This window comes from Pteronotus mesoamericanus, unplaced genomic scaffold (genome assembly GCF_021234165.1).
Source record: "Pteronotus mesoamericanus isolate MK-2021 breed Mesoamerican mustached bat unplaced genomic scaffold, CSHL_Meso_final contig_101, whole genome shotgun sequence".
Classification (NCBI taxonomy): domain Eukaryota; kingdom Metazoa; phylum Chordata; class Mammalia; order Chiroptera; family Mormoopidae; genus Pteronotus; species Pteronotus mesoamericanus.
The window spans coordinates 16,616,865-16,638,961 of NW_026555001.1; the positions used below are offsets into that span (position 1 = coordinate 16,616,865).

The window sequence follows — 22,097 nt, forward strand, 5'->3', positions numbered from 1 at the left end:
CCAACGCCCAAGCTTTGGTCTGAGCAGATCAGCAGACTGAGTGACACAGAGAAAGGAAGGGTAGAAAGGATCCGGAACAGGCCAGGACGCTGCAATGGGAGAGGGGAGCCCTGTAGGGTGGGGGTCTGCAGCATTGTTTGCCAATAGGCGCTGGAGTGGGCAAGGCTGGGAGGGCTTTGGAGGGTGTCAGCAAGGACGCGAAAGTGCCAAGGAAGAAGCTGGGAGAGGGGGGAACATCCTTCAGGGGGATTGTCTAGCGAGCCAGGGAAAGGCCCGGAAGAAGGTGGACAAGAATGGGATGAATGGATGAGAATGACATGTTTGGCACGGATGTCAAAAGGTCAGAAGAACAGGGCATTAGTTTGAAACATCTAGAAATGCTACAAAGAAATGTCAGGAAGACTGACATCTCTGTGCCAATAGGGGTCCAGGAAGAAGGCAGGAGGGTTGTAGTACAAGAGGTGAGGAGCCGCTATGCAGAGATCCATTTACACTTATGTAAACACATGCCCCAAACAAGCGTGCACACATGCACACCATCCACCCAGATCCTGGCGCTCATTTTGGAATGTTCTTGGCTGAAGACATAACAGCTGCTACTTTGGCCTCTCTTCCCATATACTCTCCCCTCCCCAATAGCTTTTCCCATGGCCTCTCCTTAGCCCCCCACCCCCGGTCCCCTGAAACATAGAGGACTCTGGCCTGCCCACTGGGGCCTTGCCCTGACCAGGGACTTCAGTCCTCAGTCCTGGGTCAAGTCGGGGTGTAGGCTGAGTCTCACCGGTGGACTGGCCGTGGTTCTCTCGCCTGGTGTCTCTGGCCCCAGGGCCTCTGCCTTTGCACCCGTGTTGCCCTGTCTGCAGCTCTTCTTCCTCTCCCTCCTGCCCTTAACGTCTCTGCATGCCTCTTCCAGCGTAGGCACCAGAGTTCCTTTCTACCCACGTGAGCCCTTTTTGTGAAAGTGCCTGAATGTCTGTTTCTGTGGCTTTTAGGTGTCACCCCCTAGGGGAAGAGTGTCAAGAGCTGGGATGAGAGACAGATAGGGTTTAAAAAAGACATTTGACTTTCCACATTGCAAAGGTCCTAGGATATGTCCCTGTCGCTGTTATGTGGGTGTAGCTCTAAAACCAAGCGTTTTTATGGATGGACCTTATGGTTCTCTGCTGCGAGCTTGGCATGGGTTTTTACCGTGTAGACTGACATTGCGCAGCTGCCGTCACCTAGGCGTTAGCAGTAATGGTCACCCAGAGAGAGAGAATGAGAGAGAGAGAGAGAGAGAGTTACCTCTGGGGTTGAGATCCTGCCGACATAACACGAACACAACTTGGTGGGCCCTGTCAGGCAACATGGCCTGCTCAACGCGAAAACCCTGAGAGCCAGATGGACACTCTGGAAGAAGCCACCATTGAACCAGCTCCCCAGCCACACCCGCCCCCTCAGGCCCCTCCCTGCCCTCCCTCGGCTCCCTGTCAGGCTGCACCCCAGGGATGCTTCTGCTCTGGTAGGAAGCGGGGCACGCTTCCTACTTTGCATCCTGCACCTCTTACCTTGAGTGGTGAGTGCTTGTCCCTAAGACTCCGCAAATGAAACAGACGAGCAGGACTCACCCCGTGTCACTTCCAAGCTCTGCACTTGTCTCTGCTACTCCAGAGCCTCATTCTACGCCCCTGCGCTCTTCAGAATTCCCCCTCCCAGCACCTGCCATTCATGGCGAAGAGCTGTAAATCCAGTTTGCACATTTAGAAAAGCCTGGTGCGTGTCTGGCAGGCTGGTGGCCGTGGCCCTCTGTGAGAGTGCACAGGTGTTGGAGGGTCTGGACGCTGTTGTCACTCCAGGGTGAGCGAGGGTATGACTCAGCATTCCCAAGCAGATGGGTCTGCAGGGAGGCAGCATGGCCCTTGTTGAAGTGCCCATTGTGCTCACCTTGTTCACGTCCAGGGCCACACAGGCCGTGTGCCCCCGAAGTAACTGCTCCCTAGAGTTAAGGTGGCTCCATTTCCATTTAACATTAGTATTTCCTCCTCCTGAGAGGCACTCGCCTCCATGGCTGGCTCATGGCAGTTGCAGCTGCTGGTGGTAGGTAGTGTGATGCTCCCCTGGCTTCAGGCATGGTCGGGAAAGTCGGCCTACAGGGAGCGAAGGGGAGAGGCAGGTCCCAAGGCCCATGGGTGCGGGGGGTGGTCAGGAAGGCCCTAGGAGAAGACCCGGGGGACAAGACCCTGGTGGTGACCTGTGTGTTGTTTGTGTCCCTGCTGCCCAGGTTAGCGGAGGAGCTGGGACAGAGAGGACGCACGGTGAGTACAGCCCCTCCGCTCCCGCGGCCCTCTCCCTCCGCAGTGAAGACCTTCCTGCCCCTCCCCCCTCTCATCAAGGCCCATCCGAACAGGGGGAGACCCAAGTTAGGGTTTGCTTTAAAGAGCCCAACCCCACCCGCCTACCCTCTGGGCCCGGGTCCCCGGCTCTGACCCCTCCGGTGCTGGGCCCGGCCCTGGGCTCAGGCAGGGCTTGGGGTCACCTGCGTCAGGATGCAGCTGGCCGAGCAGGCTTTTGCCTCAGAGGTCGGCTGAGAGCCCCGTGTCCTGGGGCTGCCTCTGCCGCAGTTCTCACCCCAGTCACCCATTCCCGCCGCGCAGGATCGCAGGATCGCACCGGCTCCGCAAGCCGGGCAAGCCATTCCCAGGGCACCTGGCCACGCTGCGCCTTCTCGCTTCCTTAAAAAAGTAATAATAAAAGTACAGATTTTCCACAGGCCAATGTCCACTGCCTGTAGGAATTAGCCTTTCACATTTTTCCCATCTTAAGACCTTAATTCTTACCTAATTCCAATTACAAGATACTGCAGCTTCTGGGCATGCCCGCTGGAAGGATAGCGCAAAACTGATTGGACAGCCATTCTGTCCCAGAGAAGAGTCCTTTCAAGGGTGGATGCCTGTGGTGCATCCATGAGAGTTCTCTTTGTTTTTCAATCTCTTCTTTCCTCCCCTCCCCCACTTCTCATGCTTAAAAATTAGGCCATCTTAGTTACAGGTCTTTCAGGCACAAAAGCTAGGGCTGCAGGCCTCATGATTCAGAAAATGAACCTCCCAGACCCTCCCAAGTAGTCTTACCCTGGAGCAGCCTCCAGGCCTTTTCCTGATGCCCTCCCTCTCCCACCTGCACCCAGTCCTCGCGGCGCCCGGTTCCACTCGCACCTGCCGCCCGTGAGCCCGCGCTGACTCAGGCAGGGATCCTGCAGGCTACGGATGGGCAGCCCCCGCGTTGCTGAAATTCTCTTGTTGGCCTGGAACTCACAGAGCCTCCAGGGCTTGGGCAGGCTTTTACCTAAACTCCCTGCACACTCAGGCAAGGCCCTTGCCAATGGCAGCCCGAGGCTGCCCCAGCCAGCGAGGGAGTCAGGAGCTGACTTGCCCTTCAGGAACCTGCCAGAGCCCCTATCTCCTGGGCACCGGACCTGGGGGACAAGGAAAGGTGGGTCAGAGTCACGTGGCCCACCCCCAGTTCATGCCAGATGAGGAAACCAAGGCCCACAACCCGGGAACTTGGCAGGAATAGAATTGGAGCTGGGTCTTCTGCTCCTCTCTGTTCTCTGACCCTATGAGAAGTTAGCAGAAACTCACCAACAGTAGAGAGTCAGGTGAAAAGCACAAAAACTCAGTGGCTCCCTTTCAGGGGCCCCTGAGGTCCGCGCTCTCCGGCGTGAGGAGGAGGCTTTCCTCCCCGCTACCCCGTGTGCACAGGCCTGTCCCTGACCTCTCCACCCCTCTTTCTCCTCAGTTCTCCCCAAGAAACCACCACATTCCAAACCTTGCACTGCAAACCCAGTTTCTTCCCTGGAAGCATTTCCCACACCGGTGACCTACACACGTACTCCAAAAATCCTAGGTGCCCCCAGAAAAGAGAGTATGCCTTTCCCTAAAGGGGGTGTGAGCGTTGTCAGCCCGCTGCATCTCCCACGGTGAACAGAAACGTCCCAACAGCCATCCCTGCACGCTCTCCCGTCCCCAGCAGATGCGAGCAGCCTTTGCTTCGGGACCCTTGGTGGTACCCACGAGTAACAGCGCGTCTGTCCTGCACAGGCACAGGGGACGTGGAGCGAGCTGGCATCAACCTGAGGAAGGCGAGGCCCTCCCCCAGAGGGGCATTCCTGTCCATCTTTCCACGGCACACCTGGACCAGGCTTGCAGGATGCCAGATGTCACACCCGCCAGGGGGAGGGGAGCCCAGCGCCAGTGGGAAGTGGGAGGGGACACCAGATGCCCTGCCGGTGGGCGGCCCTCGCACGGTCCTGCATGAACTTGCATCTTCCCTGCTCCCCTCGGGCAGGGTCTCACCTCTGCCCCGGAGTCTATTGGGAGATTGAAAAGAGCAAAGAAACAGCACAAGCCTTCCGTGTGTGTGACCTGATGGCGTTCTTGCTGGTGGCTCGCTAGCATGTGGGGTGCTCCTCAGGATGGGGGCACATGCTTCCCCCCGCCACCATTGACCTTTTAAAACAGGTTTTTCTTCCGTCAGTCATGCAGTTCGGCTTCAGGCCCTGTTCTAGACATTCACGCCCTGGCCACAGCTAAAAATAGCCTCCTTCCTTTCTCACTGGTGAGGCTTCCGCCCGGCCCGCCCCGTTTGATGCCGCTGCTCTGCAGCCTCGGCGGGAAGGGGGGGCAGAGAGCTGGGGCCGCATCCTGGACGGCTCCTCCCGCAGCAGAGTTCTGCGCCGCCAAGCCGGCGGCCCGCAGCCAGGACACCCTGACCCGTGGCCGCCAGAGGGAGCCCTGCCCAGCTGCCGGGCTCAGGCAGCCTGTCCCCCACTCAGGGTTCCCTTCTGCTCTGGCACACATGCTCTTCAATCCCAGGTCCTGGTGCTTTGCATTTATTTTTTTTCTCCTCCCTGGGCTCCAGGATGTTATTTTTAGTAGAAGAACTTCTATAAATATTTATAAAGGGCAGTGACTGGAATGAAGTGAGAGGCCCCACAGCTGGCTCTCGCGTCCCCCCAACACACGCCCCTCTGCCGACCCCGGCCCGCTGCCTGAGGAGGTCTGTGGAGAGCCAGTGGGCTCAGCCCAGGCCTATGCGGACAGTCACATGGAAAGCCATGAGGGAGCAGCCAGGGTGAGGCCCGGGCGGGCGTACCTCCCCTCCCCTCCCGGCAGCCACGCTCCCTCGATCGCTCCCCCCGAAGGAGGGCACTGTGGTGTGTGGGAGTGCCACGCCCAGGAGGCCCGGCTCCTCGGGGTCATAAGAACTGGGGTGAGGGGCAGGTGCACAGAAGACGGCTCTAGCTAGATGATGGCAAGGAGCAAAGTGGGAACCAGGAGCTGGCTTCCTGTCGGGGGGGTAACGAGCTCTCCCCCTGCCAGCCTCAGGCGGAGCCCCCACAGCAGCTCTGGAGTGCCCCCCAGGCTCACACTGTCACTGACGGTGCGCTGAGGCCCTGGAGAGCCAGCAGGGGTTCTGGTAAAAGAAAAACACGGGTGAAAACATGCTCCCACACTCAGCAGGGACCCCGGCTTGCCTGGAGGGCTGGAAGGGGCAAAGGTGAGTGTGGCCCTGTGGAAAGTTCTGGGGGACAGTGCCGAACCATGGTGAAGTTAGGGATGGGGGGAGCTACAACACGATCGCAGTCACTTGGGTGACTGCCTCCCAGCCACCCTGACTTGCCACGCTTTGTGCCCTGCCCCTGAGGACGGCAGGATCCCACCTCCCGGCCCCTGACATGAACTGCTTGCTCCTTGTGGAGCTGAGAGCCAAAGGAACAGTCAGACCGAAAGCGCCAGAACAGCCGGGCGCTCGGGCCAGCTGAGGCGCACGTGGTCTCCCGGGCCCTGTGTGTGCCACTCTGCTCCTGGGAGGCTGCCCAACTTGGCACGGCTGATCACCACTCAGCAGGTTCTGTCTCACTGTCTGCTTGCCTTTGCTGAGGAGGGGCCTCGACGCCTTCCGCCACAGGAAGGCCCAGAAGGCCCAGCTTCCCACTGTTGCCAGAGCCTGGGGGCGAGGGGCGCTGGGGGGAGCCGCAGGGATGGTTCCGCGGCCAGCATGGTGGTGCGGGGGGTGTGCCTTTTTTATATAAATTCTGGTTGACAGTTGATTTCTTTTGGAGCTAGAATATCCACCGTTATTTAAAGCCCGTGAGGTGCCTCCTGACTTCTTGGCATCTGATTTATATCAGAAGCTTAAAACTGGGTCCCTTTCCTCAACCTGGACTGGAAACACCAGCGTCTGTCCTATAGCGGGCACTTCCTCCCTGATTGCTGTGACTGTGTAGGAACCAATTTAATCTCAGTAGGTGACGCTTTGCTGTAACTGGCATGTGCTGTCATCATCCCGGGCCCCTTAGGGCTAGCTGGTGCTGGGTTGTAGCTGTGAAGACCCCTGGAGAGATCCCAATGCATTCTGGGTCTTGAGGAAGCCGCGGCCCCTCAAGACTCAGGTCTGTAAATCCCAGCCATGCCGAGGTTCCATCCATTTTTGCAGCCTTCTCTGCCGGTGTGCTTTCTCCGCGGGCGCATCCCCCTTCTGCATTGCTTACACCCTGCTCCTGCAGCCCGTGACAGCTTCCGAAAGGTACAGTTGCTATGGCAATGCCCAGAGCCATCTGAATTCCTGCTGCACCTCCTGGAAGGAAAGGGCTTGTGAAGAGCCATTCGGTGGATTCCAGATCTAGCCTTCCCTGGCCTCATCCACCAGGGTCAAGGGGCTGCAAGTGTGGGATGTTGGTAGCCTGGGAAGCCTGGGAAGACACTCTCCGTAGATGTGAGCCCATGCACCTGGACAGGCTCTCCACGTGGGGATCAGAAAACTAAGTGAGACCTCCTATCTGGGGCTCTTAGGTAGCACACAGTACTGGTGGTTCTCAAACTTAGAGCCCTCCTGGAGGGCCTGTGAATAGATGGGTGGCCAGCTGGGTCCCACCCCAAGAGTTTCTCACTCAGTAGCTCTCGGGTGGAGCTCCTGAGTGGTGTTGCTGCTATGAGTGCCCAGACCACCCAGTGGGGACCACTGTGCCATTTGTGAGGAGGAGAAGCATCCAAGTCAGCGCAAGAAGCCGTCACCAGGCTGGTGGAGGAAGGCCAGAGTCAGTGTCTATTCTACAGCAAGGGGTGGCACTCTCCAGTCACATCCCTTTGCCAAGGGGCCCTGGGGAACATGTGCCAGGACTGGTGGTCTTACACTGTTTCTCTTTGGCCCTGACAATCAATGAACACATACATTCCCCCAGATGTGGTGGAGGGAGCAGCGTCCCAAGCAAGGCCTTGAACCTACAGATGAGCAACCTCACAGATGCCTGGTGGCTCAGAGGGTCTAGAGTCTTAGTGGAGGGGGAGGCACAGCCTGCCCAGCCCAGGAGGGAGAAGGGTGGCAGGGCTGTCACAGGTGCCTAGCCCCTACCAGTGGAGCTTCTACACCAAGATGCTTTCCCCAGAACGCAAAGATCGTATTCCACACTAAACGGTATTCAGGCCCCAGCTGGCCTGCTCACCCTTAGCCTACCGGAAGCTCCAAATCCTGTGGGTATTATTGTCCTAAGAGAAAATGATTGCTGGAGGGCCTCAGATATCTGTTGCAGGCCTACCCAGCTCTGAATAGCAGATGCCAGGGATTCAGATGTTTTCTCTGCACACCTAACCCCGACCAGAAAGCCGGGGCTCTGCAGGTCGTGGGCTTGGTGTCTCTCCTGCCCAGGGTTGTCTGCAAACAGGTGGAGCATGTTGGTGCCGTCTCCTCTCTGCCTCCTACCCTGAGAGGGGACAGCTCAGGGTAGGGTTGTGGCATACAAGAAGTGGGCATCAAATCAGTGTACTAATTCCAGAAAGCAATATTAGTTTCCCAGTTCTGTGAAGGTCTGAAGATGTAGAGTCCCTCAGGGAGACCCGAAGGTGAATGGGACTCCCTGGACAGAGGGTGTCCTTTGAAGAGGCAGACACCAGGTAGCCCTCCTTGTTTTTCTGAAGTCAGTGGATCCAAGCACTATTAAGAGGTAGAGATTAAGAAGGAACAAGGAGCCTTGGGTGGACTGTCATTTATTCCAGAAGCTACTCAATGAGCACTGTATTCGGGCTGGGTACCAGGCCCGCCCACCCCCAGGCCTTCAAGTCTCACTGAATGCAGGGCCTTAGGGGTTAAGGTTGAAGCCTGGTCTTTGTCCATAACTAGGCATTGAACAGTGGGGGTATCTACATTGTCCTCTGAAGCCCATCAGGCGGGGGGACAGTGGGCACAAACTGAAGCCACTGCAGGGAGGAAGGGGTATGGTCACTGCTCCGAGTGGATAATCTTTGGGCCTGTGAATGGGAGAAGGGATGGGAAGCGTCCCCATGAGTTTAAGGGTCATGACTAACATATAGAAACTTCAGAGCTGCCTGGGGCCCAGGCGCATGGCCAGCTAATGAGTTACTGTCAGTCATAACCAATTATATCCTGAATCCCCTTCAGCCTCAGCAAGAGTTGCCAACCAAGCAACAGAAAAACATGTTAGCATGTCAGCCTACAGCCATTGCCATATCTCCCGATCAGAGCCGAGAGGCTGCGACCAGTGGATGGCAGGGCAGATGCACTCCACCCAATTTCGGCGAGTTGCGCCAGCAGTCCTCCGTGCGCGCATGCGCAGACACGCGGCTGGGGCCTTCTGGCTGGCAAGGGTTTAGGGCCCAGGCGCTAGGGCTTCCCCCGAAGAGAGCAAAGCCTTAGACTCGGCACCTGGCTCTTGGGGCTGCGGGATGGAGGGAGGGTGTGTGCCGTGGCGGGACCCAAAATCGCCTGTGCGCAGGGGGCATTCCAATCAGGTCCTGGTTCGGTTCGTGGTTCATGCCAGCTCCACCGCAGCCTGGTCCCAAGACTTTTGTCGTTTAATCTCTTAGCCTCCTTGTCAGAGATGGCATCCTTGCACACCAGGCATCCATCCCCAAACAAGGAGAGGCAAGAAGATAAGTGACTCCTTGAACTAGACAACCCCAGGGGAAATTCCACCGACCCCCTTTGAGGTTGGAGCTGAGCGCCAGAAACCAGGCTCAAGTCAGGGGAACTGCAGAGGGGAGGGAGGGGCTGGGGAGATAAGGCCCCAGCCTTCTGGAGCCAAGGCCCCGCCTGGGGCAGAGGCCAGGGATTCAGGTGGAAGGTTGTGCAGCCTGGGCCCGTCCTAGCTAGAGGTGAAAAGCCAGGGGGATGCACAGGGTGAACTCTGGGGCTTGGAGTTGGAGCCACAACAGGACAAAGGAGTGAGATACCCTAAAACCTAGGGCTGAGGAGTGAGGAGAATTCACCAAGCCTGCCCTCCTCGCCTTTCCCCATCTCTCCCTGCCTCACGTGCAGTCCAGGCTACGTGATCCCAGGGCCCAACATTCCTCCTCAGCCCACGCTCTGCCTCTTCCCATCCTCTTCCTCTTAGAGTCCGCTCTCCCTGGTCCTTCAGTCCACAGGTTCCTCTCTCTGCCCCATTGCTCCACATTCCTCGGTCCTTTGTTGCCCTCCTGTGAGTGGGCTCCCAGGGTGGGTTGGATGGCAAAGGGGAACCAGGGGACAGTTGCCTAGGTGAAGAGGAAAGTAGGACAAACACCTGACCAGCGGAAGACGGAGACCTTCAGAGGCTGCAAGCCTGGAGGCCCCCTTCTTCACACTCACCTGCTGTCCAAGCTGACTCCCACCCCGAGGAGCTGGCCCCGAGGGAAGCCCCGGCTGCTGCCCTCCCAGCCAACAGCTGCGGGCTCCTACCCCGTCCCAGAGCTGCCCCTCTGCGTCTGGCTCTCAGCTCTCTGCTTCCTCTCTGCATGCCTTCCTCCTGACCGCCCTTAGAGACATAGTCCTGCCAAACACCAACCCCATCGGCAGGCCCAGCGAGGTACCACCGGAAGGTCAAGGGGCCAAGGCCGGCAGAGCCATCGCCCAGGCACAATTCCTCAGGGCCCACTTGGCCTCGTGGAGGAGGAGCCTCCAGAGGGCCTGCTTTCTGAAGGTGCAAAATGCCTGACCACCAGGCCTGGGATTTGGAGGAGCTGTGGGTGGGGAGGACTTCTGAGTCCTGAGTCCCTGGCTCCTGCCCCAGGCAGGGCTTTGGCTCCAGAAGACTGGGGCCTTATCTCCCCAGCCCCTCCCTCCCCTCCACACCTGGGCCTGGTTTCTGGAGCTCAGCTCCAGCCTCAAAGGGGGTCGTTGGAATTTCCCCTGGGGTTGTCTAGTTCAAGGAGTCACTTATCTTCTTGCCTTCAGCCATTGCTGGAGAGGAAAATTAGATTGGGGTCATTGGAAGGCCTCTGGAGCCAAACTTTGCAAACTGGGGGGTTTAAAGCCAGGGTGGAGCGGGAAGAGGCCCTTGTTTAATGTTGCTGTTTGCTGAGGCCCCTACCCTCCTGACCTGCCCAAGGCCCACCTCACCCTGTTCCTAGCTGGGCTTTCTCTGCTCCCATTTTATGATAGGGATTGGGCCTTTCTTCCCCCTGCATATTGTGTCAAGGGAGCCAGCTCCCTGGGCAAGGTCACTCTCTAGCTGTATTGTACACACAGAACCTCAGAAAGGCCTTTCGACTCAGCACACCTAGGCACACCCAAGACAGGAACTCACTGCCAGCGGGGCCCCAGAGCGAGCAGAAGCCACAGGCAGCCCCCCTCTGCCCCCGCCCCCACCCCCAGGCTGCAAAGCGCTGTGCAGAGGTACAGAGGGAAAAAATGGAAGTCCCCCTTGAGAAACCAGCCAACAGAGCTGCTGGAAGACATCTAGGAGGGAGTAAATGAAGGAAAATACTAGAACAGAAAAAACAGCAAGATGATTACACACAGAATTGTAGCTGTTCTGTAAGATGCTTGGACGCTGAGCGTCCTGACGTCACTGGGTGATGAGAACCAGGTGGGCTTCCTTAAGGCAGCCTTACCCTGAAGGGAAGGGAACAAACATGTGCAAAGCGCCTACGATGTGCCAGATGTGTTTACATATGTGATCTAACCGAGTGTCCTCAGGTCAACAAAGCTGGGGGGTGGATGGTACCGGTTCCCAGAGAAACAAGGCTCTAAGAGGTCAAGCACTTGCCCAAGACGGCCTCCTCCTCGCTGTTTCACTGTGAAGTAACTCTCCCTCCCCTCAGTGAGGCCGAGGGACTCCAGCCACATTTCAAGGGAGAAGAAGACTGTTCCAAGTCCGGGGGGAAGATGCAGGGCTACGGCTCATGGAGGGGGGTGGAGTGTTGCGTCACCTGGGTTGCCTGCTACAAAAACCACCCTGGAGAAATGGCCACCCAGCTTTACCAATATTTTTTTTAAATCTTAAAACAACCGAGATAGCATCCCATTCCTAATGTCACCTCTGTCCCGCTCATACTTTTGTCCTGTGCTCCCCAGTCAGTGCAAACCCATCCTGTTTCCATCAGACTTAAATTAGTTTTCCCCTAAACATAGATTCCAGGAGAGCAAACCCAAGAAGAAGAGAAGGTAGGACAGGCTGTGTGAACTGATGCATGTAACACACGCCCATGCAGGCTCTGCTCGAAGCACATCAACTTAATTCCCACAGTTTTCCCTAAAAGATATTACTGGCGCCAGTCATCCCCTATCAATAGATGAGGCACCTGGAACAAAAGAAGTATTTTGCCCAGAGACACAAGCAGCCAATTGCAGTGACTTGCTCCCAGGCAAACTGTCTCCAAAGGCATCTCCTGACCGCTGACCTATTCTGCCTCTGCAGCTAGCAGACGCTGAGCAAGGCTTCTGGGCCTGCTGCTGCCGTGTTCTCCCCACATGTTATTGGACTCTTGGAGGGAAGGAAAGGCAGCCGGTCAGCTTTTGATTAGGGTGGGTGGTCCCTCAGGCCTGTTCTGCATTTTGAGCACCTTGCTCACAGGGACCAATAGGAATGTCTGGGGCTCCTCAGCCTCCACGCAGACTTTGCAGGGCAGGATTAGAAAGTCCCCCAGCCCACCTGTTGCATTCGGTCCTGACACTGAAGAGTTTGTAGGGGGCTCCGCCAACAGCCTCAGTTGGCAGGATCCCCTGAGAGACATGATGGAGGAAGGGCACCAACGAGAATGTATTCATTAGCCCAACTGCTACTGGAAGGTTACGGCGAGTTGGAGAGCTTTAGTGTGTGAAAGTGATGCCAAGGAAATCAAATGGCCCAGGGCATGCAGAGAGGTGGAGGCGGAGCCCTGGAGGGACGTGACTGGTCCTTCCAGGCTTCCTTCTGTTTACCTGCATCCAGGGAACTTGTCCTGCTGCTTGAGGTCATCCTGAACCTTAAGACAGGCTGTTTAAGGACACTCCTCTGTGAGGACATATGAGATGACTCTGTGTTTCACCTTTTATCCTGGTGTTAGGCCAAATGAATGTTCAGCCCACACTCCCTGCCTAAGCCACATGGCAAAGCATCCTCATTACCAGTCAGCGATGCTTCTGTCTAATCGCCAGGCTTCCCCAACCACTGAAGGGAAGCCCCACGCCCCCCACCCTCACCCCCGCACACAGCACTCACCCTGCCAGAGGAAGTCTGCCGGGAGCTCTGTCATCCAGTGACTGGCCGGCGCTCATCTGGCCGAACAGGGCATCCCCCTTCTCTCTGCTTAAGTCCCTTGCAAAATCAGGTGAAACAGAGCGCTTCATTTGCCACCCACACTCGGTCCTGTGTGTAAAATGTTGTCACTGCCCTCAAGAGGTTACGGCCTGAGGTGGAAGGGCATCTATGTAAAGAGGCAATGCTACAAAGTGAGGAGTGGCAATTGTCCAGCACAGTGCACAGGAAAGCGCGAGGGGGCCAGGGAAGGAAGAAGATGTCAGCCACAGCGATTGACATGCGACTACCAGGAAACTTACTCCATGGGCTCATTCCTTCAGGTGCTCACGTAGCCTGCCCAGGGCTGCTTTCAGAGGGAGATCCAGTGAGTTCTGTTACTGTTTCCTACGCCTGCTTGTAAGGCCTTAAATATGCCTGGTCAGCTCCTTTGGCGTGTTCATTTTTAAAAAACACATACTAGAGACTATTTTTGAAGTAAAGCCTTCCTCCTGGGATAAAACTTCCCTTCGCTGGCTCCTGCTCTTGGAGCCGCACCTCCCCTCCCGCGAGCCGGAGCCTCCTCTGTCCCATGTCCTTTCTGTCTGGAGGCTGTGGGGTGTCCGTGTGCCTGGGCTGTTTTTAATTAAACCCCTCAAGGCGCTGAGCAAATGGCTCTAACAAGTTGATTTTCCAAAGAGTCCATCTTATTTTGAACCAACGTGTCAAAACAACAAGACAACCTAAAACTCATGCAAAGCAAATAAGTACATCTGTTGGTGGATTTGCCTTCAAAATTACAAAGGCAAAAAAGCAAGACGCAAAGGGTGCACAGAACTCCTGGGGAGGCAGGGGATCTCGGCCAGCTTCCCCACAGCAGGGGGCCAAGGAGTGGCGGCACCCACCCGCGTCCTGGCTGCAGGGAGGTGAAGACTGGACCCAGGGCTTGGATGATTCCTGTCTCCTCCCGGCCGTGGGTGCAGGGTCGGGGGGTTAGGGGGAGGGCTAAAGAGAAAGCCTCCCCTTAACCTGCTGTCGCCTGTCTCCTCCTCTCCACCGGGGCACTGGGCCGGGAGTGTGCCTGGCCCTCGCGGTTGTGGGCACCAGAGGCGGAGAAGGGCGATGCTCACCCCTCGACCTCACACCAAGCTGAGGTCTCGGGGACGGGGGGCAGCTGCTGAGCCCACATGGACACTGGTCCTTGCTCTTGCCTCAGCCTCTTCCGCCAGCTCTTCCCTCTAGGGAAAGAGCGCTTTGAGGAGCACATCCCCAGAGGTCGGGCTCTTACACTTTGAACTGAAGAGACAGACAGTCTGCTTGCTGTTTGGGTCTAAACTAGAGGGTGTAACAGAGAGCAGCCTGATCTTACTTATTGTCTTTGACCCCAGACATGGTTTTCATACAATTTATTGAGTTGTGAAATACCAGAAAATTTCACAGAAAAGATTGAAATTTGCAACTTCTGAAAAAGTTAGAATATCTGGCAATACTGGTCCCACAATTTCCCCATGGCAACATGTCTGCTATGGACCCTCTGGAGACCTCATACAGCTTCCTGCCTCGTTGCCCAGGCCTGTGAGTCCAGGGGCAGCTGCTCTGGGGGCCACTGGGCGCAGGGAAGGGTCAGGCCCTTGCCTGCATCCTCTGCCAGAGACCGCCTTGCCGGGCCACTTTCAGGCAACAGCGCACACGGGGCCTCCCTCTGATTCTGAGAAGAACAAACCCTTTTCTTAAGAGCTGAGACAACTGAATGTCTGGGAGCGCAGACTTGCAAGAGAGCCTCCACAGCCATCGTTAGCCCACCCCCTTTGCCATTTTGCTTCTCTCTGAGCCGTGCCACTTCTGTGCAGAGCCGGAGGGTTCTGGGAAGTGAAGGGCCGGAGAGAAGCCTTGGTGCTGAGTCAGAGACAAACCCCTTGGCCTTCGTCAGCTATGACTGTGTTTTTTGCTTCTGTCACTCAACGCAGGGGAACTCCAGTGGCAAAGCCCACACCCTTGAGTGGATTGCTCTGCCCTTGCTCGGCAGCGGTCAATGTAAAATTTGCTGAGGAAAATGCTGGAAGACATGATCTTGAGCCACCTCATAGTGATGGCCATGGTAGTGACTGCCCATGAATGCCCTGGGCCATAAGCAAGAAAGGAGAGGTAGTGTTAGAGAAACAAGCGGCTGAGGGAGAGCATGAGAGACCTTTCAACGTTGTCACAGCCATGAAATTAACACCCACCCAGCCTGGAGGCTCCCCTTCCTGAAAACGTTTATGTTTTGTATCTCCACTCAGCTGGCACATACTGGACCCTGAACCTTGGAGCTACCTAACACACGTTCCACTCATCTTCCTGAACAGACCGTCCGCTCCCTGAGGGCAGGGGTGGAGACATATTTCTTTAGGTCTCCTTGCAACCAGTAGTTCCCCAGCATTCCTGGTGATTAAAATGAGTGCTTATGGACAAATAGCTACAGTATAATCATTTATTAAATATAGACAGATATACCACAGATAATAAAATTTCTGCCCATCCGTCAATATTCACAAAATGCTAGGATGCTGTCTGAACAAAGTTTACAAATAATAGTTTTAAAAAAGAAAAATCCCCTCATTATCACCTGCCTGCCGGAGTGAACCCCACTACACCACATCCCCCTCCGCAAAGCGAAAGCACTGCAGGCAGGTGCTGTCCTCCAAAGGAGCCGGGGCACCTCCTCAGGGCTCTCTAAGAGCCAGCCACTGCCTGGAGGTGCTTACTGGGCAGGGGCAGACAGTCCAATCGTCCTGGCCCACGTCAAGGAATTTCTACCCCGTGACAGTGACCCCTGGGGACGCCCCACTTGGGAACGCTCAGAAGGGGGATACACCTTCCCAGACACACCTGCCAATCTGAAACACGGGAGAGGGAGCCAAGAGAATGCTGAGCACGTAGTGGGGCCGGGTCTAAGGGCGCAAACAGCTGATGCATGGTGACTCAGGGTGCACTAGCCAGGAAATGAAACCTAGATTAGAACCTAATTATCGGTAGACGGTTCCTAACAAGCAATGGATGAAAGACTACTTTGCGGTGCAGTTAATGAACATGCGGCTTAGATGACGCAGAGGGCTAGCCATCCGTAGAGAAACTCGGAGAAACTAAAAGGGGAGGAAAGGATCACATGTCAAGTAAGACAGGAGTCAAGTCTTGAACCCAGGCCCCGCTGCCCAAATGGCGTTTTCTTGACTGCCTAGAACAGACAGGCCACCTGAAGCCCTGGGCCTCATGCTGGTTTTCTAGGGGGTCCCAGGCTCTTGCTCTAACTCTCTCAGCTCTAGCATCCTGCGGCCCTTCGCCTCTGCCCTGTCTGCTCACCACCCCTGCTCCCAAAAGGCTTTCCTACCTTCTGCTCCAAGTTGGTCCCAAGGCATCCAGTCCTGCCAGGGTACCTCAGGCTGCCCCGGGCTTCTACCACGACCCCCCAGAAATGCCATCTCATGCCTCGCTTTATCTTTTTGATCTTCTCTCTCCCTCTCCTATGAGCCCGCGTACCCCAAGTCCCTAGATTAGGTTCCTCCTTTGCCTCTGTCTTTGTTCCCACACAAAGGCCCCACTCTTTTCTCTGGGGTGGGCCCACCCTCTCTCTCTCTCAGAGGCCTGGCCCTGGCTTGGTCCTGTCCTCTGGGAGGCCTTCCTTGGGCTCCCCTCCTGGCTTCTGACTCTGGCTTCTTACGCAGCCGTGGGCACAGCGAACCGAGCATGAGCTGGGGGCAGGGGGCAGCTGTGCCCACACATGCCCCCGGCTCCTGACGCAGCTCCTGTACAGAGTGTGACGTAGGTCACATCTCACTGTCTGCACCTGTGAAATGAGAAGAATTCTAGCCTACATGGTGGTCATGAGGAGTGTATTAAAATACGTGAGACACCTGGAACAGTGCTTGGCGCACAGCGAATGAACAGTAGCTGTCACTCTCCTTCCGTCCTCTGACACTAAGGACACCACTCTCTAGACACTGCACGTGCTGCCCTTTCAGGCCACTCCACCTTAAGGAAGGGCTCCGAGCCCCACTGGCCAGGCCCCTCCTGGATTCACAGGTGAGACAGGGAGTGAGGAACCTGGTGTGGCTGGGGCCTGAGCCCCATGCATGGTGTCAAGTGGCTCACAGTCACCCTGTTGGAGTCTCCCCAGGATCAGTGAGGGTTGCTCAGGCTTCTGGACATCAATTCATCTCCCCTGCACAGACGTGTGAAGGGCCACACACCTTCAGAGGTCAGAGGGTGGGGGGCCACATGCCGAGCTGGCCCTCTGCCCCTGCTGTAGCTTTCACATCACAGGAAAAACTGCTTCTGGGGGTGGGGGCTGATCGAAAAGTGCCAGGTAAGGACCAGGATGGGACAGGAGGGCCACCCTGCAGACCTCACCCCCTCACCACCAAGTATTGGGTTGGCCAAAAAGTTAGTTCAGTTTTTTCCGTAAGCTGGCTCTCGTAGCTCTTAGTACTCTTTAACTTCATTTGAAACAGTTCCGTTAGATTGTATTGTGACAGCTGTCATATCAGCATGCATTTAAAAAAATCAAAATTGGTAAATTTTTGTGTATCCATTTAAATATTGAAGATGGAAGCAAATATGCAACATTTTCAGCACCATTATATTTATTATTTCAAGAAAGCTAAAAACACAACTGAAATGCAAAAAAAAAAAGATTTGTGCAGTGTATAGAGAAGGTGCTGTGACTGCTCAAATGTGTCAAAAGGGGTTTACGAAGTTTCGTGCTGAAGATTTCTTGCTGGACGATGCTCCACAGTTGGGTAGACCAGTTGAAGTTGATAACGATCAGCTCAAGACATTGATTGAGAACAATCAGCATTATACTATGTGGGAGATAGCTGGCATACTCAAAATATCCAAATTAATAAAGTTATTGATGAAAATGAAAAGTGTGTCTTCTATTTTACGGAAAAAACTCAAACGGACTTTTTGGCCAACCCCCAAAAATACCTCTCCCCAGTGACTAACTGCCCTTCAGAAGGCGAGGCAGATCTTTCTCGAGCCTCTGAAACCGCAGGGTCTTGCCTCTCCCCGCCCCCGCATTGTCTCCAAAGAGGCTGGTTTGCCCTAGACTAAAGAGAGAGGGCTGTGCATAGTCCACCTTTAGACTGAGGGAGCTTTCTCTACAGACAAAGAGGAATCTGCTCCATTTGTTCATTTAACAAATATATAGAGAGCACCTACTATGTGTCAGACATTCTAGGCCCTGGGGATACAGCAAAGAAGGACAAGGTGCCTGCCTTCAGAAAGTTTATGTTTTAGTGCAGGAGACAGATAATCAATGACTGTGTAATGTCAGTGGGTGGTTAATGCTCACAGGAAAAAGAACCTGGTGGAGGTTCAGAGAGTGAGTCATGCGGGGGGCGGGGAAGTGCACTGTGCGAGCTCTTTGGTGTCTCTGCAGTCACTGGAAGCTTTTCAGGTGAACAAAGGAAAAACACACAATTATTCACTGTAGGGAATCTCTCCATTCGGTCTCCGATTGAGTATAAACTTTTTTGACCTAGCAGTTTACGACCATCCAGGTCATGTCACTTCCAGCCACCTGGGCCAGATGCCCACACCCCCCACCCCCGCAGCTAATCCAGCCTCAGGCTAACACCTTCCTTTTTTGCTCCTTCTTCCCTCTGTAACCCACCTTGTGTTCTGGACTCCAGGACTTTGTCACACAGACTGGCGTTTTTCATTTTCATTTGTTTTGCCAGTCCTTCTTTGGCCATTTCCTCCAGTGACTGAGTTTACAGTCCCTGTGTCACATCCAATCCCCCCAAACGGCTTTCTGTATGGAACAAGAAAAGAATATTCTGGAAGTTGCCTTCCTCCGCACTAACCAGACAGGTGGTGGGTAGCCCATGCTGGTTGCCCCAGGGTATTCCCCCAAATGCATCAAGTCTCCCATGCCGCCTTCGCAGCATCCCCACCTTCACAAGGGAGCCCACCAGATCTTCTGAAATGAGATGTATTTAACTTCAATGCTGTGCTTTGGGAAAGTGGCGGTGCTGCCCCATTCCGCAGTACTTATTCAAATCTCCATGCTCCTCTCTCAAGGCACCAGCCACTTCTCATGTATTATCACAAGGGACCTATTAATTTGACAGGCATGTGATTGCTGATTCAGGCCTGTGAGTTCAGGTCACTTTTGCTCACCACTGACCCCACCAAACCCTGCGCAATGCCTGGCAGAAATCGGAAGCCTAACAAACAGCTGTCTAATGTGCAAATAAAATACACCCACAGAAACAGAAGTATATTGGTAATACACATACAACAGTCAAAGACTAAAGAAACATAAAAAGGAAGCTCTGGCTGAGTGGTAGACCCTGAACCTTAGCTTTAAACAATGTACCTGACCAAGGATTTTTTTTTCCTGGTGTGCAAATTTATGAGGTGTCTTAGAGTTATAAAAAAAAAAAGGAAATTTAGTTTCAATTGTAAAGAAAAAAATAGCATACACCACAAACCACACACACACATACACTCTTCCCTCTCCAGTAACTCAGGCACGTGTACTGGAAACCTTTGCAGTCTGGATGCCGAAAGCATGCAAGACTGAGACCAACCAATCAGAAGCCAGTATTTCTAGAGCCCCGCCCCTCAACATAGGTGACAGACAGCGCGTTCCGCCCCCCGCCCAGCGCCACCTGCAGGCGAGGAGTGCAGATGCTGCGCCTGCGGGGAGAGTTCTCTGCGAGGCGGACCCGGCCCAGCTGGCGAGTCCCCGTTGCACCTGGAGATGCGCCTCCTCATCTAGCACCACTCAGGGCTCACATGGGGCCGCCGTGGGGTCAAGGGTACAGGGCTGAGCCGCTGAGGAGCTGCCAACAGCGACTTTTAACCTGTTTACTCAAGTGAGTTTTCCCACAACTTTCCCCTAATTTCTGTCGTAAATTATCCCTGTTTAATCCGAAGAATGGGTTTGATGAGAGAAAGTGGCTCCCAAAAATGACACAACAGCGGTTATGAATGCTTCAGTACCACCTCTTTGGGACCTAGCGCAACCTCAATTAAGCATATGGATGCAGAGAGGGGGTGGCCCCGTTTCCCTGGTCCCCAGACGCTGGGCCAGGATGCGAGGACAGCCCCGCCTCCAACGATGGGTCGGACAGGCCAAGAGGAGCCCCGGCTGCTGCCAGGGCACCCAGACCCGCAGGCCTGGCAGCCAAGGCGCCTCCAGCTGGCCCCTCTCTGAACGGGCCTGGCCGGGTGACCGTCGGCCCTGCTCCGCCGCACCTGGGCAGGGCACGGGCGGAAGTAATCATCCGTCACTGCATGGGCCTCCTTCCCAGCTTGAAGGGAGGCCTGAGGGACGGCTCCCCTGAGGACGCTGAAGACGTGCTCGGTCCGAGGTGGATTCTTCCTGTGTCGCTCAGTGGCCCCGGCGCTGCCCCTGGGACCTGCCGGCCCTCCTCTGAGGAAGGGCTTTCTCAGGACGGGGGCCAGGGTTTCCCAGTCGGGCAGCTGCAGAGCCGCAGACACCCAGGAAGTCCAGGCGCTCTCGGCGCCGCCCACAGGGGGCGTGGGGGAGGGGAGGCGTGAGCGAAATTTTTATTTTATTGAGCACCTACCCTATACCAAGAACCACGTGAGATTTCTGACCAGGACAGCACATTCCTCACAAAGGCCCAAGTAATATGGTTTAAAAATATATATGTTTATGTATCCTTTGGATGGCACATACTCATTTTATACAGAGGAGAATATCCCTTTAGTCTCCTTTCCTACCACCTTTTCTGGTCTGGGGCCAAGAAAAAAATAAAAATGGAAGTCGACGGGTATAGAACAGCAAGGCCAAGGTATGACACCAAAATCACCTGAGAAGGGAGATGAGATCCTGGTCTGATTAGCACCAGAAGAACTGTGAGAACTAGAAATACAAGTCCAGGCCTCTCCCTGGTGGGTAAGGAAAAAACTAGCTCTGAGATAAGGTCCCCGGTCAAGGAGGGGAACAGACAGGGCAACTCCATGGGCCCTGCTCACGGCCAGTTACTGGCAAGGGCAGGCCCAGGTCAGCCTCCAGGTCAGGAGATCTGCCGAGTTGTGGTTCCAGGGTGCTGGGGGAGCCACTTGGTCCAAGACCACCATGGTGGTGACAGAGGACTTGCTTCTCAGGCACCCAAATTAGCCCTGGCAGAGCCAGCTGCCACCCTAAGACCTAAGACATGCTCTCCCTGCCACTCCCCGAGTGAGATACCCCAAACTCTGGAAGCCCTGAGTGTCACAGAAGAGTAGCCTGGGCTGGGGGTAAACCAAGGAGTGGCCTTTGCCTCTCAGGTGTAGCCGAGCACCCGGCCTCTAGTTCCCCTCTTAGCTCCAATTCACTCCCAGTTCCCTTGTCCCCAGGAACATGCAAACCCCAGTTTTGGTAAGAAAAATGGGCTCCCATAGCCCAGGTACTACCCTCCACCCCCGACCCCAACCTATTCCTGTCCCAAACCTGTCTTTCCCTCTCCACTGCTCTCCTGTGTTGTTCGAGGACTTCAGTATCCCCAGGGCTACAGGTCCCATTCAGCTCCTGGGAACTCATTAATGGTGGAAAAAGAGGCTTGGTTTCTAAGCAAAGAAATGTCAAGACATCTGGGGGCAGGTGGATTTTCTTAATGCTCCTGGGATGCTGGGAACCTGGGATGCTGTGAGGGACAGACACTGCAAAGACAGAGCTAGGGTTAGACCTGCCTAGGGACAGAGTTGTAAGCCCAAAGTCTCACACGCTGCATGGCGACAGGTGAGCGGACAAGCCTGAAGCCACTGCTTCCACCACCCCTACGTGAACAGAGGAGCCCTGGGCCCTCTGGGAAACTCCATGTGAGCACAGAGTGGAGCTGGAAGTCCAGGTCTGGTCCCACTCGGCCACTGACTTGCCAATTGGCACAACAGTCACTGACCTTCGTGTCTTCAGATTTGTGATTAAGACCTAATGAGAGCTCAGTCTGAAAGCTTGTTGGAAGCATTATGTCCTATGGATAGAATTTTCCTCCTCCTTCTCTCCTCTCATGAGACAAGAGATAGAGGGAAGTGAGGATGCACCTAATGAAAGTACTGTCCACTGACATTTGTGGAGCGCATGCTACATGTCAGACTCCGTGATAGGCACTCAGAGTACCTCATTTAATTCTCCCAATGACTGCACAAATCAGGCAGGATCATCGCTCCCAGTATCATTTTCCCAAGCTCACAACACCTGGTGAGTGGCCAGGTTGGCACTCAAATACATATCTGCCTGAAGCAAAGAACCTTCCCTTCCCAATCCCCACCCCCAACACCATCCTGGGACTGGTTTCCAAGGAGACCCCACTGGCCTGGGGAAATGCCTTAGCTGGAAGTCTGACCTGGGTTTAGTGCTTTACCCCAGCTCGCTGTGTGGACTTGGGCACCTTTCTTAACTCCTCTTGTCCTCTGTCCCTCCTTTTGTTTAACAAGGAGTTTTGCTCTCTGAGTACCCTTGCCAGATCCTTAGGGGTCATTTCTATAATCCTTAGCCCTGATCCTGTGTTGAGTTAGAAAAGAAATAAAAATGCAAAAGGGAGTCAGACCTGGAGTCGGGGGCATGGGTCTTAAGGTGGCCTTGGGATTTTCTCAGCGTCTCAGCATCCCTACATGTGCTCTGGAGTCAGCCACC

General features: G+C 55.1%; 1 protein-coding gene across 1 annotated transcript in view; it reads left to right on the forward strand.

The window, feature by feature from the left end:
- The window catches only part of DTNB (dystrobrevin beta), a 185,753-nt gene extending 181,345 nt beyond the window's left edge, over positions 1-4,408 (forward strand). Inside the window, exons 21-22 of the mRNA XM_054568949.1 lie at positions 2,261-2,294; positions 4,077-4,408. Of these exons, the coding sequence (XP_054424924.1) occupies positions 2,261-2,265 (5 nt within the window). The 3' untranslated portion in view covers positions 2,266-2,294; positions 4,077-4,408. The remainder of the gene's footprint in view (positions 1-2,260; positions 2,295-4,076) is intronic.
- The last annotated feature ends 17,689 nt before the right edge of the window (positions 4,409-22,097 follow it).